The 19,133-nt window shown below is 35.8% G+C and overlaps 1 protein-coding gene across 1 annotated transcript; it reads right to left on the bottom strand.

Moving 5' to 3' along the window:
• Positions 1-16,563: 16,563 nt before the first annotated feature.
• On the bottom strand, positions 16,564-18,910 carry LOC128547665 (uncharacterized). The gene is made up of 3 exons (XM_053520724.1): positions 18,579-18,910; positions 16,957-17,641; positions 16,564-16,663 (listed from the first exon to the last, which is right to left on the bottom strand). Exons 1-3 carry the CDS (start codon positions 18,664-18,666, stop codon positions 16,636-16,638), a joined length of 801 nt encoding a protein of 266 aa, XP_053376699.1. The 5' UTR covers positions 18,667-18,910; the 3' UTR covers positions 16,564-16,635.
• Positions 18,911-19,133: the final 223 nt, after the last annotated feature.

Genomic DNA, 19,133 nt, shown 5'->3' with positions numbered 1-19,133 from the left:
TGGGGCGTTACTTTTGCACCAAGAGTGCGTTTATTTCTGTACCAACTAACTAAAACTAAAATTTTGAAAAAGAACTCTGTTGTTTTATACTGCCTAAAACGTCAAGTAAGTATTTACGCTAACATAAATTGTGAATCCAACAAAAAAGTAAATACGTTACAACTTTCAGTGGAGTAAATACGGCAGTAAGAATACACTGGCATTACACATTTGACCCGGTCAATCCAACTTTCCACATGTTGCGTGAATTTGTTGCGCATAATTAGAGGGTCGCAATCAATCGGGGGTTTGTTTTAACATATTGACCATGCATTCGAAGGTAACGATAATATATATTTTGTTGTTTACATGTAAATTTGCTGATATATGTCTATCTGTCAGTACATATGTTATGCTCTTCAAGAATGGAGGAAATAAAAGTATCAATCAATCATCCTATGTTATACGCGGAGCGCGTTCAGTCAGAGAGTCGCCTCAATTAGGAAATAATAAGTTTAACGTTAGAGGTTATTTCTAAGGTCACGGAGGTTGATTGGCCAGCTTGTAATGACAACAGCTTTCGAGTTCAGCAGTTGCTCAGTCAAGTGTGACTTACCGGCCCTAAATGTTCCTTCTCAAGAGAAGGAACTATAAATAGTGATATTTTACCACGTTTTTCTTAGTTCACTTTGTCTATATAAACAATTTTGTTACAGCACAGAGAAAAGTTCGGGCCTGATGCTTTTAGATTTGACCATATATATTCAAAGAGTATAAATGTGTATAGTTCTCACATAAAATACTGCATATAATTATCATGAAAATAGCCTCAACTGAAGTCCTGATTGGCAGACATACTGTAGGAACACATAAATAGACAATTAACTTTTACCCTGTTAAGTTTCTAAAATGGACTGGTCTATCATTCAATTTGAGCAGTACCATTTATTATTAGAAGGGGTGTTCATTGAAAATTTACTGACTGAATAGCGAACAGTGCAGACAATGGTGCAAGCTGATCTTGGTCTGTACTGGTCGCAAAGGTAGAATCACTTGCCGCCAGCAGGCTAAAGGTTAATTATATAAACCACCGATGTCATTAACTTTGTTCTCTACAATGTAATATATACTAAATTAAGTATTCTTCTGACAAATAATATTAACGAGGAGCATAAAAGATGTTTCATATTTGCCAGTAATCTAAATGCATCTGCCCTTTAATAAATTAGTATATACTACTACATTTACCCTGTCATACCATATATTTAGTTTATGTCCCATATCAAAAAAAATGCTACATACAATATTCAAACTATGATAGTGTAACAAACATGTTAAATGATCTTAGTTGGCAGACACTCGAGGACAGACGGACAATTGCTAGACTTTTCATGTTCTACAAAATCGTTCAAAGTTATGTAGCTATTTCAATCCCGCCGTATGCTCTAGCACAGCCATTGAGACGAACTCGTCATATGCACGACCATTCCCTCAGGCAGATCCATACAAACATTTAAGTTTTCAAGTTCTCCTTCTTTCCATACAGCGTTACCATATGGAATCAACTGCCACCCCTGATCGTTTATCAGCCTGTTCCTGAACATTTCAGACAGGCTGTTAACGCATCGCACTAGTACTATATGACCACGCCCTGTTTTAATCCTTATTTTATTGTTAACTTGCACTATCTTCCTTTGACGTCTTACTGTCATTCTTTTAACTTTTATTCTGACACAGACGCACCTGCTAGTTATACCCGAAAGAGGCGTCAAGCAGTATAGATACATACATACATATGTTGTGATGCAACAAATGCAAACAATCAATTTTAAAGACAGATTCAAAACATGACTTCATATCTTGAAATATTACGACACAAGGCTGAAGAAAATCTCGTAAATAGAACATTGGTATAATTACATTTTTACATTATACAGATTGCACGACGCTGACAAGTTACTCTTTTTGTACTTTTCTGTCCCTGACCTCATTAAGGAACCAACTGGGATTTATTTATTGCATCATTCGTATCTAGACGTAATAAGTTTCCGGGAAATGACATTATATGCAAGATTGTTTGAAAAATCAATGACCAGTTCGTATTGACAAGGACATGGCCATTTTTGTTCTAAAATACCTAAACTGCATAGCAGAAGAATTTGAAATAGCTGAGGCGACGCCATGTTAAATTATGAATGTACTGACTTTAACTATGTTGTCAGTTTATACGTTTTTGATGCTGAAATAAAGAGAATCAAATACAACTACTCCTTTGCATACAAATTAGAATTTATGGATTCTTTTAAAAAAAACTGTTTGTTCAGTAAAACAAGCTGCATATGCTCAAAAGGACATGCCTCCGAATTTATGTCAAAGCTGCTACAAATGGTTCTAGTATATGCATCGTTAATGACAATGAAAGGTATATAGTACATATTAATAAAAGCACTCTAGTAGTGTCAGTATTTTGTAGAAATATGTCGTATGTGCTAGTCACACATTACAAAATATTTGAGCCGTGTCATGGGAAAACCAACATAGTGGCTTTGCGACCAGCATGGATCCTGACCAGACTGCGCGGATCCAGACCAGCCTGCGCATCCGCGCAGTCTGGTCAGGATCCATGCTGTTCGCTTTCAAAGCCTATTGCAATTAGAGAAACTGTTATCGAACAGCATGGATCCTGACCAGCGCAGTCTGGTCTGGATCCATGCTGGTCGCAAAGCCACTATGTTGGTTTTCCCATGACACGGCTCATTTATTAAATAAAAGTTCTTAAGCTACATGATGTATAGGCAGTTTGCAGTCCTGGGCTGGTACTCATAAAGCTTCTAAGGGAAAATTTTCCCTGAGGGACTAACTAAGGGAAAAGTTCCAAAGCATTTTGTGAACAATCGTCGAGATAGTTGGAATGTCCAACAATATTGTCACATACAGTCTGGCATAGTAATGAAGATTATCAATAAATCTAATAAAGTCTACACATTTCTTTTGTACTACGTTGTTCAGGAAATTTTACAAAATTTCCTAAGATTTCTCCTTAGGAGCTTTATGAATACGGGCCTTGTAATGATCAATGTGAAACATTGGGAAAATCTACAGGTTTATGAGTATAACTATACCAACCCTGATAAGGAAAATCAAAATTTTTATTTTTTTTTATTTTGAAACATTATTAAAACCGGCGAGGAAACTTGTTTGTTCTATTTGCTTAGATACGATATCACAAAAGTTCAAATGTGACATCTAATAGACCTTTATCACGGACACGGACAATGTAGACGTACTATGTACTATGGTCAAAATCTAGGGGATTTCTCAAAACATAGAAATCGGAAAACATAACCGGAGAGATGCGTTTACTTTCTAAGACACCAAAGTCAAATGCTTTTGCCTAATTATCAAGACACAGCATATTTTTATAATTCTTGACAGTGTTATACTCTGCTGTGAATAAATCTTGTCTGTGTAAGGAGAACACAGACGAACTCATATACCTACATCTTACGAAAATTACCAGATTCAGTTTAATAAAACGTCTCTTCCTTTAATTTTACTTGTTGTCTGCCATTTGATAAAATATTCTTTCAGATCTTATTTTGTAAATTTACGGCATTTAATTTGTCAGTGTGACAACAATCAACCTAATCAGTAAAACAAATTTTGAACGGTTGATCTTTTTCATCTTAGCGGCCGAAAATACTTTCTTAAGGTGGGTCCTGATATACATTAGCAATACACAAAGTTTGGTTACAATAATCAAGTCTCAATCAGAACTAAATTCGTTTACCAGTAGCTGTTCTTTTTTGTTTGTTTAGGTACAATAAATTTGACCTCAATTCAAATAGCCCACAGCTATGCCTCTACATAATAACCAAGTTTGGTCAAACTACGCCAATCAAATTAGTATAGTAATTCGGAGAACAGTGATTATCTTTAAGAAACAGAAACCTTGACCTAAGCAACCTGAAATGAATCTTAAGCTGGAGTTTTTATAAGCATGTAATACCCAAAGTTTAACATCAATCCTTTGTCTCTATTTTAAGTATCAAAAAAGTTTAAATTAGCAGCAGCTGCCAATATAGCCAAGCCTTTTATTTTTATATACTTCCTATCAATAAAGTTTTACCGTAATATCTCATTTTTATTTACAGTTATTTGGCTCAATCAATTTAAGCGAATAAGGAGGGTTATATTGTTATCACACCGGCGTCGGTGCCGATGTGGGCAAACGTCGGCCACCTTCTAAACTTCACAATCAAACTACCCCTAAGATTATCAAATCTCATATTTTGCAATAATGTTGGTTAGATATTTTTATATCATACTTCTCGATACCTTCTTAATCAGAAAGCATTACTTAAGGATTGATTTTATAAGGGGGTAATTATTTCATATACTTCAACACTTAACGCCTAAACAAGTGGCATTGGCATCTCAAAAATGTATATTGGCAAGTCAAAACAATACAATCAGTAAACTACATAATAATGAAGTATCTTTCCTCCTTCCCAAAGTATTTCGGTACTATTTCAACTTTTGTTTAAGTTAGACAGTAATCTCTGCAAATTGCGCTACATATATGTAAATTATAAACTAAAATCATTTATGATTGGAACCGATTGCCCGTTTAACAGAATTCTGTTCCATATTGTTACAAAAAGCAGACGTTTTTACAACTTAGCTCCACCTTGGAAGTATCATTTGCTCTTTTTTCCACTCACCTAATTTGCCACCGAAAACAGGTGGAGCCAGTGTTTACAGACCGTGTTACAGCTCATTTTGTTTCTTAGTATTTATTTTTCCTCCAACACACTGATCACCAAAACATGAGACATTTGAATAAATGTTTTTTTTTTATTCTTCCAAACACCTAGACCCAAAACCCCTCCCCCTCCCCCAGTCTCCCATCCCCGATAGACTTCTACACCGATCCTCAGTTATTCATTGTGATTTCTATTCATATTCTTTTCTTTTTCAATTCTTGGTGTTTCATTTTATTGTTTCAGTATAGCCTACCTTTCCCACACAATAACAAATAGGCGAAAGATCTGTATTTTGTCTACCAAATTGATTTCTTTCTGTAAGCCTTTAAAATATGCTATTTAACTGGGCTAAACCTTTATCTTACTATGCGCTTTTATTTGTTATCATACATATTCTTAATACAACAAGTTCCTAAAACATGTTTGAGAAAACCCCCTAGATTTGAACGGAGTACAGAGTACGTTTACATTTACATTCCCATGTCCGTGTCCGTGATAAAGGTCTAATAGTACTATAAGTGAACGAAACGTTTTCAGCTTGTCAGTCGGTAAGAAACTGTTAAGGTTTAATAGTTTCTAGATTTTCGTGCAAATCGTCATATGAGCCGTGCCATGGGAAAACCAACATAGTGGGTTTGCGACCAGCATGGATCCAGACCAGCCTGCGCATCCGCGCAGTCTGGTCAGGCTCCATGCTGTTCGCTTTTAAAGCCTATTGGAATTGGAGAAACTGTTAGCGAACAGCATGGATCCTGACCAGACTGCGCGGATGCGCAGGCTGGTCTGGATCCATGCTGGTCTCAAAGCCACTATGTTGGTTTTCTCATGGCACGGCTCATATGGATTCGCTTTTAGATGTTCCGTTGGTCAGGATTAAATTCGGCGGAAGTTTCTAAATATGTGAAACATACTACTTTTCGCTGTCTAACAGCCAATAAACCGTTTTGTTAACTATTTTCTGAAGAAATTAGCTGTCAGCTGACCACTTATAATCAAAACATTGCGCTGTCTCTAGCTTACTAGTCTATTTGTCCTGTGGCAAATTATTGAAACCTTCTGTGCAGAATGGGGAAGCTTATTGAAAACTAATAACCGCATATCGTGTTAAAGAAAGATGTAATTTAAAAAGTATTTCCAGCAAAAGGTATTTAAATAAAAGTTTAATAAAATGAGCCGCGCCATGGGAAAACCAACATAGTGGCTTTGCGACCAGCATGGATCCAGACCAGCCTGCGCATCCGCGCAGTCTGGTCAGGATCCATGCTGTTCACTAGCGGTTTCTCTAATTGCAATAGGTTTTGAAAGCGAACAGCATGGATCCTGACCAGACTGCGCGGATGCGCAGGCTGGTCTGGATCCATGCTGGTCGCAAAGCCACTATGTTGGTTTTCTCATGGGGCGGCTCAAATATACACAAATATCCTTAGATGCAGTCTAGGCCGGTTTGACTAGGTCTATTACTGAAACAACATTTGAAATAGTTTGTGTGTGCTATGTTAAACGAGGTACCACATAAATGTATACGCTTAAATAACCTGTAGGTTTTTATTTAACAAATGTATGATATTACATGACATTATAAACATGACAAACACTAAAAGGCTGTATGTCAAATATTACTATGAAGGCCCGGCTTCAAATTGCAGTCTCTTTAATTATTGGCCAATATCTCAAAGTACAGCAAAAATATCTGTACATTTTATTTAAAATCATGGCAGGTAATGGTTACATAGTAGGATTGTTTTCTTTTTTATCGTTTTCTTTTGTTCTTGTTGTCACAACCTATGTTTGATGCGTATATTATCATGATTAACATGCCCATGCATACAGTGTTGTAGGTGTTTTTATTTTAAAGGGTCTGTTAGAACGTGGCTTTTCCTATTTGTGTAGCTAGTATCCCATCTCGCGACAAATTTACAAAGTAACGGATATACTATTTATAGTTTTCTCTAATAACTGCATTTCTGTATTGGAATTCTGTACAGTCATCAGTCTTTTATCCACATTGGTCTTTAGCCGGTGCTAGGGGCATGTGGGGTGTAGCATTTTCTATTACCTCTCATGAACAGACTCAAACAAACCGAGTCTATTGATTGGTTGCATTTTATACTTTCAAAAAATCGTCTTAAATATTTCATTAAGTAATACAAGGGATGAAGGAAACGTTGTATACAGTAAATATTTCAGTTTGTTTTTGGAAGGAAAATGCCTGAAATTGTCATTAAATTTTATTTATTGGAGTGGCGACAAACTACAGATCTTAAATTTAGTTTTTATTTTATTTCTGAATATTCCAGCAGACAAGAGTGACGGTTAGAAATAATTAGAATTTATCTAAAGAGACAAGACAGCACTGAATCCTAATTATTTCTTGTTGTTGTGAAGACTATGTCAAGAATATTCTTAGATTTAAATTTTCAGTATCAAGGTAGAAACAAGTTCAAACAAATAGTGAGAGCAGAGACGCCCTACTGCCATTTCTATCAGTAGTAATAGGCTTGAAACGTCTCAAACATATATACAGATATATATAACACACGACTTGTTTCGGCCTTACAAATGTACATAGAAAAAAGGCAAGGGTAGATTTCTCGGAAGCACAGAACTCCCCAAACACAGCCATACAGCCATACTTTCATGCATCGCAAAGTAGGCCTGCAACCAAAAGAATAATAGCATACTCTGAACAGCTCATGTTTTATTATCATGTTTGCCGCTTTTTATATTCTACATCCATTAAAAATAATAATTAGTTATAACACAATAAACCTGTCTTACTATGTTTTATGTTCAATCTGAATACAAAGCGGCAAAGTACTTCAAGTTGTTCCTATAACACAATGCCGTGAAAAAAGTCCTCATAAATCACACTTTTCAGCTCTCGGTTAGAAAACAATCAAGTTTTTTAACACTGCGGTTCTTTAATTAGCCTGTATAATGTACTTTTCTTGTATTAGACATGTCATCTGGATTTTGTTTTCATTCATACAAAACGGTAATATACTTCTGCTATGTAACCTCGAGTTATTCCTGGAAAATTTCTTAAAATCACACCATCAGTTATCAAATGGGACAAATTAAATTACTTAAATGGTGTAGTTCTTTACTCAGCCAGTATATATTATGTAGTAATTGTACATGTCTCTGTTTCTGTAATTGTTTTGGGATAGATACTAGTCTGCAAAAGGTTTCTTGTCGTAATGGATTGATTTAGACGAAATTTGTAAAATGACATTATTGGTACATGTAATTATGGTGATAACTACTTCCGCCAAAATAAGATTTCATCAACTTAACTGCAATGTATAACTATGTGCAACTGCAATATGAGACTTGTATGGGAGTTTGTTGCGTAAATTACTTCAAATGGATTCCACTGAAATTTCTTACACGTGGTCAGAATGAAGTATGTTTGTGTATGCAAAGTTTTACAGGCTCGATCTAAGTATTTCAGAGTTTTGCGTTTTAACTTGTTAAAACTTTTAATTCTTAATTTCATTACTGGTACATGAACAACTGTGGTATCAACTTCTTCCGCAGTTTAAAATGGATTCCAATGAAACTTATTAACATGCTCATCATGAATTGTAAATGTAGATTCCAAGGTGATTTAAGTCATTTCCGTGATAAAGCAGTATTGCGAATCACTTTCACTTATCAATAGGCGTATCTAAAACCTTTTCTAGTTACAGATTATTATCATAAAACAATTTGCAAGTAAAACAAAAAGTCAAGCGCTGTTGCACCTCAAAATGGTAGCAAAGCATTTTGGTAGTCACTACTAAAATTCGGCCGAGTTTTGGTAGTCATTACCAAAATGCTTTACACTCAACGCAATTTGGTAGTTTACAAAAATGTAGTACTAAAATGCGTTGGATATGTATACATCCAACGCAACACGATATTAATAATAATCTCATGATTTACAAAAAGAATATTTTGTGACGAATGGACAATATTATTTCAAAGAGAGTCATGATGGAACTTAGTCGCTCATCCGACCTTGATCTTTTGACCTTGAAAATATAACGGCCATAGATTCAGTCAAGCAGGACCATTGGAACACACGTGAGAGAGGTCAATGCAACTCTGACTTTGACAAGTTGGCGTCCGCTTATAGATTTACATATAAACAGTTTTATCAGAAACTACTGGACCAAATGCTTTCCGGCAAACTCGACACATGTCTGCAACATGAGATGTCTTCACAAGACTTGCTTACATTTTGTCAAAATTATGCCCCTTTTTAAATTAGACATTTTGGTGAATGTTTGTATATAAGCAGGTTGCTCAGAAACTACTGGACCGAATGCTTTCAACGAATGAAAATGAAAAATGATATTTTTAGAACACAAGTCACTGATTCAGAATCAATTCAACCATTTTTTAACGAAAGGGAATTATTTTATTTCCACCATTTTTATAGGAGACATTCCCTCCTTTTATCTCTCTCTTGTGTGCGTAATGTAAAAATGATCACACCCGTTCCATTCCATGATCCTTAACACATCATAATGTATCCTTGCAACGCATTTTGTCGCTACCAAAACTCGGCCGAATTTTGGTAGTGACTACCAAAATGCGTTGCTACCAGTTAGAAGCGTAACAAAGCTCTATACATTTGTATATTATGTGATAAACAACAGTTGACGCACGGACCGGTAAAGGAGCATTATGACGTCAATTATGATGTCAAATTGTCGCATGACGTCCGGTTCATTATTATTTGCATGAATAATGTCCAGCATGATTTTTATCAAACTATTTCAAATGGCATGAAAGAACAAAAACAACCAAGGCCTTATCGTCTAATTTTCCATGGCTAATCGTTCAGATGCTTAGATATTTAATCACTCGAGCTAACGCCCTCGTGGTTCAATTCCTGCGCATCTGAACTCTGAACCGTAATAAATCAGGCGACAAACAACTCGAAGGCCTTGATTATTTGATAATGATACACACGGAATATGCTTGGTCTTTATCATAATGTAAAAAACCTGCACGTCTATCACTTTGATAATAAAATTAGAACACATCGTAATGTGTATTAATTACCATACATGCAGTGTTTTTCTGCAACGCCATATGCGTGTTTGGTCATGCCATTAGCCATATTTATTCAAAATGTTCCTTCAACCAACAGAAGTACAGAGCAGACGTACAGCAAAATCGTCACGCAATCCCCATGTCTTATCTATCCAATTGTTTCCATGAAACGGATTAAACCGCTTTATTGGAATAAAATACTTCTCTTTCAAGAGACGAACAAAAGTATTAGATATGTTTTGTATTAGATTAGAGTCTTGCTGTATTGAATCTGATTAGGCACCACATCCGGGAACTGATATAATACAGTTATATATAGAAACGTCGATAGTGATAACTTAACAGTTTAAAGGAAACTATTTTCACTTCAGAGAGAAACACAATTCTATTTGTTTAAAGTGGCATTATGCGCATCTTACTACACAGTGTGTTTTTGGTGAATGTTTTATAAAAGCAATAATAGGTTGCTGTGCATTTACTAGTAAATTAACGATAATACCGCATAAGTATTTGAAGTTGATGCTTTAGAAATAAGGAAATCGGACTAATAAAATAATACCAGTAGTTCTTTTCTTCAATCTTGTACTCAGTGATCTCCCTTACCTATAGGTAGAGATTTCTGAAGTTGAAGGGAAGCAACTGCTGCGTGCAGTTTGACTTTTTGAAAAACGACTACCCAAGTCAAAAAAAGAAAAGTCATATTTGGAAAGTTATTATTTCGTACTGGTAACAGGAAGAGTTTGGTATACGTATTGGGTTAAAAGCTATAATTTCCTCCACCCTTTTACACACACACATCTATTTCAGCTGGATTTTTACTTGAAAATGCGCATAATTCCTCTTTAAGCCGGTCATGTTCTTACTCTCAAAAGGCGGTACACATTTTTCTTTTCTCTCGCGAGAAAACCATTCGACCTTTTATGCGCATCGCCATAAGGCAATTATCTGTCAATGGATCATTTAGGTTCAACAAATTTCTTTACGACTCTGTTTTTTCTTAGAATGTGTTTCGTTTATTCGTCCTGTTTTGTATCCAAAATGTAGCAAATTATTGAATTATTTCTTCGGCACAAAACAGACTACTCGTCCGCAGAAAACCTTAAACAATTTAATTACGAAATTCTCATATCGTTGTAGTTTTGTGCAGGGTGTGAAATTAACATTCACTCTCTTAAAGATATTAAAACAATAGTTAACCCTTACCCTGCGAAATTTCTATAATGAGCTTGTCCATTTTTCAATTTGGACAGTACCATTAACTGTTAAAAGGGGTGCTTACCAAAAATTTACTAAATGAATGGCGAACAGTGCAGATCATGATCAGACTGCACGGATGTGCAGGCTGATCATTATCTACACTGGTCGCATAGGCAGAATCAATCGCGTTTAGCATGATAATGGTTAAAACATCATTTGGAAATTATTTCAGTACAACCACCGCCGTATCCGTGTTTATTAAGCTTTAAAAGCTAAACAATTCCTTTATAATAGAGACAATAAGCACCTCCTATCAACAGCTGATTAAGCACAAATAAGATTTATAAAATCTAAGAGAAGATCCTTTGGAAGTAAGCACAACCAAGCAAAATAAAAGCATTGTCAGTTTGATTGAGTGTGTGAGATATTGAAATGCTGAACACACCTCACACTATATGAGACCGGTTTAACAGAATGCTGTTATAAAGACACATGATATGAACATCATGGTCAAAGTTGACCAGAAAATATAAGAACATTAGGTTTTACAAAAGAAAACGGATAGATTAACAATAGGTCCGCACGTTCATTCTAATATTCTTTAAGACAACATGCAGTATAATACGACTGCTGTTATCTGCATTCTGGATAACAGAGCTTTATATGATTTTCAAAAATAGTGAACAATTGAGAATGATTGGAATTTCTAAAAAAAAAATGACAAAAATGACAGCAGTCGTCCGTTTCTAAATGGTAAATATGACGTCTTTTCCAATTAGTTTTCCTTGACTCTTACACAGCTACATTTCTATTATGAACTTGTCCATCTTTCAATTTGGGCAGTACCATTACTGTTAAAACGGGTTCTTACCAAAACAGATTCTGACTGAATGGCGAACAGTGCATCCGTGCAGTCTGATCATCATTTACACTGGTCGCAAAGGCAGAATCAGTTGTATCATTGTATCATGATAAAGGTTAAACTCGTTATCATTTTGGTTAATTGACTAAATTTAGTTACAGTAAGATTAAGTAGGCCGACTGTTTGTACCGAATTATGCTATAAATTCAACTATGTTCCTTTACTGGTGCATGTGCCAGTTCTGTTGATAGTTTAGTCACATTTTGATTACATAAGATGACTAATGACTTTTACTTATTCATGTGTCGCCCTTCGAGAATAAATGATATAACAACTACATAATTTATAGGTTTGGTAACCATAAAACATGCATGTACCAGGTTGAGATTTACGAAGCTGTAGTCATATGACCGAATGATTACAATCGCTGTCAAAGAAAATCCGTACTTCTGCGTGAATTAAAATCTAAAACGTAAACAAATCACGAAAAGTTATAATTTAAACACTGTTTCTTGAAACATAATCGTGGAAATGAAATAACAGTATCCCTCTAGCCTTTCTTCAAAAAGTCGTCAATGGATTCGATTTCTCACCACTGAATCATAATTAAAGAGTTTGTCGTTCTGACTTGCAGCAAATTAATGAGCCACACCATGAGAAAACCAATATAGTGCATTAGCGACCAGCAAGGATCCAGACCAGCCTGCGAATCCGCTTTTTATGGAAACATTAATAGTTTCAATGTTTCAATGTTACTCTTCAATCACTTTAAATGGCGGAATAATACGATACACAAAAAGCTTGAAAATAAATTTGCTTTTTAACATTTGTAGAGATCTTATTTGGTTTCTTTTAATATAAACCTTGAAAACATTTTCAGCAATATGATATTACATACACAAATTTTAAAATTTCGTTATGGCGCGTTGGCGTGGGCGCAAGGACGACACAACGAAATGTGCTACAAACGAACGGATGTGCAGTCCGATCATGATCTGCACTGGTCGCAAAGGCACAAAAGAACGGATGTGCAGTCCGATCATGATCTGCACTGGTCGCAAAGGCACAAAAGAACGAATGTGCAGTCCGATCATGATCTGCACTGATCGCAAAGGCACAATCAGTCGTGTTCAACATGAAAAGGGTTAAAACATACTTCTTATCAAATGAAATAGAATCCAAAAAATTTTGATAACCAGTCTAAATGAATGTATTTACTGTTGTTTTTTTTTTTCTTGCGAGATCGGCTTGACTGCGGTAAGATAAACCCGCTCTGGTGCACTTATTAAAAATTATTCACGTCGTGTCTAGTTTTTGCTAATGTGTACTACAGTTTGATTATATGTAAAAAGATATACTTTGAATAACTGACTTGGATTTATATATGTTTTTAATTGTTAACACTCTTTTAGAATTGCTTGATTCTGGAAATGTTTGTGAAAAACAAGGACAAAAATTTCAAGAGGAAAAAACATATTAAAAAACATAGCCTCCCATTGAAATAGGGGTATATATAATTGTACACACGTACACAGTGACTGCGTACATGTGCACAGAAACACAAATACATGTAATTATAATTACATAGAAGTAACAAGCAGACACAATCATAATTGAAGAGAGAACACAGCACATAATGGACATGGAAATTCGTACAGTTTCTTTACATTTTTAGTGTCGTCAGGTATGCTCACATAATATTTTCTTACCGTAGGAAGTCTTACAATATTTTATATATAAATTGCCCAGACCATGCCACGCTTTGCAAACGAAAATAGAACGGTTGTTTTTATGTCTATTGCTTTAAACGAGGCATTCGTGTTCGACAGCATCTGTTCATTTAACCAGATTTCCCAAAAATTCTCGTCTCGTAGCAAACTCATTACGCTATGTCACGCGAACCAGCGTATCTCATCTATCCAATTGTCCCCGTGTTAAGAATCATACTGCTTGAAGGAATAAGAAACTTATCTCTCATAAGACAAGCAAAAATATCAGATGTGTATTGTATTAGATTAGAGTCTCACTATACTAAAGCTGCTTTTAACCACCACCGAAAGTTGCGCAGCTATATATAAACAGTTTGCATGCAGCATCCGAGAGTTGCTTAGTTACACAATACAGCTATATATAAACAGTCTGCATGTATGATCCGAGAGTTGTGCAGTTACACAATACAGCTATATATAAACAGTCTGCATGCATGATCCGAGAGTTGCGCAGTTACACACTACAGCTATATATTAACAGTTTGCATGCATAATCCGAGAATTGCGCAGTTACACACTACAGCTATATATAAACAGTTTGCATGCATGATCCGAGAGTTGCGCAGTTACACAATACAGCTATATATAAACAGTTTGCATGCATGATCCGAGAGTTGCGCAGTTACACAATACAGCTATATATAAACAGTTTGCATGCATGATCCGAGAGTTGCGCAGTTACACAATACAGCTATATATAAACAGTTTGCATGCATGATCCGAGAGTTGCGCAGTTACACAATACAGCTATGTATAAACAGTATGCATGCATGATCTTCATTGATTTCAAAAGGAAAAGCAATGTAGGAGAATATATGGTAGATTTTCTGTAACATACTAATGAAGGCTCGCTTGAAAGACAAGCGTTTCCTAATACACAAGTTCACTTATAAATTTAAATGGTCAAGCATTAAATTTTTCTGCTATAACATACTCTGTTATCACGTGACACCTTATATAAATCGCCGGTTCATAGTTGCTCAGTATGACCGGTAATAGTCAATATATTTTACTTGGCTTATGATTAAAAAATACAAATAAAACTGTGAAAATTGTTTTAGTTTCAACTTTTGGCAGGCAAGCCTTTCATTTAGTGCAGATTAGAGACTGACTCAACATATTTTGTCATGGATCTCCTAATTGTTAGATCATGAACTAGAGTATCCTTGTTCGTTCGATCATGAACTAGTCTCTCCTTATTCGTTAGATCATGAACTAGTCTCTCCTTGTTCGTTAGATCATGAACTAGTCTCCACTTGTTCGTTAGATCATGAACTAGTCTCTCCCCCTTGTTCGTTAGATCATGAACTAGTCTCTCCTTGTCCGTTAGATCATGAACTAGTCTCCCCTTGTTCGTTAGATCATGAACTAGTCTCTCCTTGTTCGTTAGATCATGAACTAGTCTCCCCTTGTTCGTTAGATCATGAACTAGTCTCTCCTTGTTCGTTAGATCATGAACTAGTCTCCCCTTGTCCGTTAGATCATGAACTAGTCTCTCCTTGTTCGTTAGATCATGAACTAGTATCCCCTTGTTCGTTAGATCATGAACTAGTCTCCCCCTGTTTGTTAGATCATGAACTAGTCTCTCTCCCCTTGTTCGTTAGATCATGAACTAGTCTCCCTCCCCTTGTTCGTTAGATCATGAACTAGTCTCTCCTTGTTCGTTAGATCATGAACTAGTCTCCCCTTGTCCGTTAGATCATGAACTAGTCTCCCCTTGCTCGTTAGATCATGAACTAGTCTCTCCTTGTTCGTTAGATCATGAACTAGTCTCTCCTTATTCGTTGGATCATAAACTAGTAAGATTAAGAGCAACGGAAATTTTTTGACGGGTCGGACACATTGACGTGTGATTAGCTGATGGTGATACTCATGGATAAATTTATTTTCATAAAAGTGTGCGAAAGTGTGTTTCAACACTTCGTGAATAAACTACATTTCAGAAACATATACGTTTTCTTCAGAACTGCTGACACCTCTTCTGCATATATGGAAAACGACTCCGACTATAAATGACTACTTGCACTTAAACTTTTACTGAAGCAATATCGTTACATCTTGTCAATTAAATGAGACCAAACGTTTTAGAAATCTTCTTTTACACAGACAAACTGAAATACTTACTCAGCTTCTGAGTAGTTGTTTTTGTTGGGTTTTTTTTTTCACTCTAACAAAATAATTACTCTATTTCTTTATCAAAATAAGGTAGTAGCCAACAGTTTCACTTCTGTAGATGAGGGTGACAACGATCTAACTACTGGCACTATATCTGATCTCAAATTGTTCTCTGAATTTAGACAGAAGTCTTAAGACATTAAACTGGTTGGAAGCTACGCTACGAGATGAGTCTAGAATTAGTGTTGTTACATTTTCTGGTCCTTTGGGGTCATTGAGTCCATTCAATATCTTGTATAATAGGATTCCACTGAAGCCGGTGCATGGCAGTCTGAGGGTTTTACACATTTCATTACCTCTCACGAACAGATATATAGAAGAATTTTAGTTTGTAAACTACTGCGAGTTGTATTTAAGTGTCACTATATAACTTTCCTTCGTGACAACAACACAATGTGCCATCAACCTGTGGTCGCCGCTAAAAAATGTAACTAGTTCTTGATTTTATACTCCTAGGCAAATTTGCTGGTCACGAGCTTTACACAAACTGTCCGCCATACGTTATTCAGATCTCTATGGAATACTTGCACAAATTCAGACAGCAGTCTCAACCGCCGCCAATAATTCTAGTGCGCTGGGAGATCCTAAACATGGAAAGGAGAAAACAGTGTAGATGAACCACGGGGAAGGAATAGTGTTTTACTTTCCGTTTCCCAAAGTTGAGAACCTAATCATTTTTAAAGAAGTGACATTAAATGGAGCTACAATTTCAAGATAAGTATGTCGACATATAGGTCTTCGGGCTGGGTCAACTGAAAGTAGACTGCCGTAAAATTGGAAACATTTATTTTAACATAAAAAGTTAAACAAAATATTTTGATGAATTATTTTCTGTAATATTTCACACAGCATCAGTTAACTCATTCTTCCTGCAACAGAAAAGAAAGAAAAAATAGATTTATATGCAAATCTTAAGTTCACATCATTGAAAATTCAAACAATTTATTTATAACTAACATAAAACTAAATGAGGTGCAAATATTTCATAAAGACATGTTGTCTCTAAATTACATTTTACTAACTTTACCTTGAATACGTGGTACATTTACCTTATATTTATAAAATAAATACAAAATAAGACAAGATGGCTATGATGCAATTAAAGAATTTATTTAAGATTGTATGCCATCACTGATTATAAATAATACTGCAATATAATTACCATGTATGCAGTTCACTGTCACAGTACACACTCATGATGCCAAAAGCTGAACCAAAGTCTTCGTTATCTGCCTCTTCCAGTTCAACGGAAGTATCACTTGTGTGCAACACGTCAGTATGCTGTGAAAGGTCATCCACTCTAGGAAAGCTTTTGAAAAGGTCATCTCTGTCACTGCATCTGCTTGTGGTATCATTCTTCACCTTCCATTCTTCGTCATCTTTACTTTTGGGACCGTCGTCTTCGATCTCGTCTTCGCCACTGTCATCATCTACGCCAACGATGCCTTCCTTTTGTGGCTTGGTACCTCTCTCAGCTTGAATATCTTCCTTTGGCTCCCTATGCACCTTGGCACCTCTCTCAGCTTGAATATCTTCATTCAGCTCCCTATGCGCCTTGGTTATTCTCTCAGCTTGAATATCTTCCTTTAGCTCCCTATGCGCCTTGGCAATTCTCTCAGCTTGAATATCTTCCTTTAGCTCCCTATGCGCCTTGGCACCTCTCTCAGCTTGAATATCTTCCTTTAGCTCCCTCTCTGCCTCGTTTCTGGCCTTCTTACTTGACCAAACAACTTCCTTCTCCATCCTGTAATGTGGGTCACACCCGTGTTCACCGCAGGTACATACACTTGGGTTGAACTCCCTTGTAATTACAATCATCTTTGGCGGTGTTGGAGGGATAGGTGGTTCTGAAATTAAAGGCCAGTAAAATACATTGTAGTTTATGTCAAAATCAAATTATTTAGCTAAAGCATTCTACTTAAACAAAAGATTCTATCAATTTCTACATTTTAGAACGAACAGTGTGTGTTTTAAGCCAATTTGTAGTCGTCGCTGGTAACACATGGTTGGCAGCACCAGAAGACTGTTAGTAATGTTAAGCTGTAGGATACTACAAGATAAGAAGACGCTCAAAGTCCAGACGCTTCCCCTATGTCTATCTTGTGTTATGCACTCTTGATTCAACTGTAAGAAGGCCAAAATGGCCATGTTGTGTAGAGCATGCGATATTTGCAGGGACTATACTCTGTTTGAAGCTGAACTGTTGATGTGCCCCTCTCGATTCCATGGGTTAGATGTCCTACATTGGGCACGTTTTCTACACAAAAATACGGCATATCTGTACATGTATTTGCTTTTGATATTTAGTCGCATGATGAAAATTAACATTGTCTTATCTCCAACTTTGTATACACAGACCAAACGGTAAATATTTAAGGAAAATAGCTCGCAGCTTTTGAGATATAAATTCTGTTTTTTATTGATTTGTAAACACGACTTTTACGACATATAAATTATTATCAAAATATCATTTTGTATAGAAGCATGTTATTGCCGAGGATCTCGTGGAAGATTGTCTAGTTCAAATGTGTTCCCTCGTTAAATAATTTTAATTATTATTTTTATCAATGTTTTTATCGTTGTTGCTGTTATTATTATTATTATTATTATTATTATTATTATTATTATTATTATTATCGGTATTATCATTATTATTAGTATTATTATTATTATTATTATTACTATTATTGTTGATGTTGTTATTGTTGTTGCTGTTGATGTACCAAAATCGTTAGTATTATGCATTATGCTTTGATTTATGTAAATATTTAAATTATTACTCACTGTAATGAATATTGTAGAGCAGGTTTGGCTTATACCAACTGTCTCTAGGGTCTGCCATATTCTGTTCTGCATAAAAATTCCGAAACATTCTCTGTGCGTGTTTGTTTACAGCTAGATAAGATCGTTGCTAGCGTTCTGTTTGAACGTCGACGTTATGACGTCCCTTTACTGTCGACGTAACGAAAATGACGTAAGATGTCAAAATATGCTGTTAAAACAGTGAACTGCACAATTCGTTTAAAATAGGCTTAAATGGCAAAAAGCGGTCACATTTGTAGATACTATAGTGGCTAAAGGCACATTTGTTGCAGTGAAAATACCAGGTGCACATGTAGCAGTGGGAAAAAAACAGGCACATTTGTAGCAGTGAAAAATCTGGGCACATCTGTAGCTGTAAAAAAACGGGACCCATTTGTAACAGTGAAGCATCCTGGAACTGCAGCAATGACAAAATACGAGAGCATGTGTAGCAATGACTGAAAACCGGGATCATTTGTAGCGGTGACAAAAAAACGGGATAATTTGTAGCTGTGGCATAAACCAGGATCGTTTGTA

The sequence above is a fragment of the Mercenaria mercenaria genome, chromosome 13, assembly GCF_021730395.1.
Source record: "Mercenaria mercenaria strain notata chromosome 13, MADL_Memer_1, whole genome shotgun sequence".
NCBI classification, from domain to species: domain Eukaryota; kingdom Metazoa; phylum Mollusca; class Bivalvia; order Venerida; family Veneridae; genus Mercenaria; species Mercenaria mercenaria.
This window is presented reverse-complemented; position numbering and strand designations above follow the sequence as displayed.

What these genes read in the sequence shown, in the direction of transcription:
- LOC128547665 (XM_053520724.1), bottom strand. Translation starts at nt 18,666, where the DNA reads ATGTTTCGGAATTTTTATGCAGAACAGAATATGGCAGACCCTAGAGAC. An exon ending in GCTCTACAATATTCATTACA is followed by an intron (nt 17,642 to 18,578) that starts GTGAGTAATAAT and finishes CTTTAATTTCAG; the next exon opens with AACCACCTATCCCTCCAACA. An exon ending in GACAGTGAACTGCATACATG is followed by an intron (nt 16,664 to 16,956) that starts GTAATTATATTG and finishes TTTCTGTTGCAG; the next exon opens with GAAGAATGAGTTAACTGATG.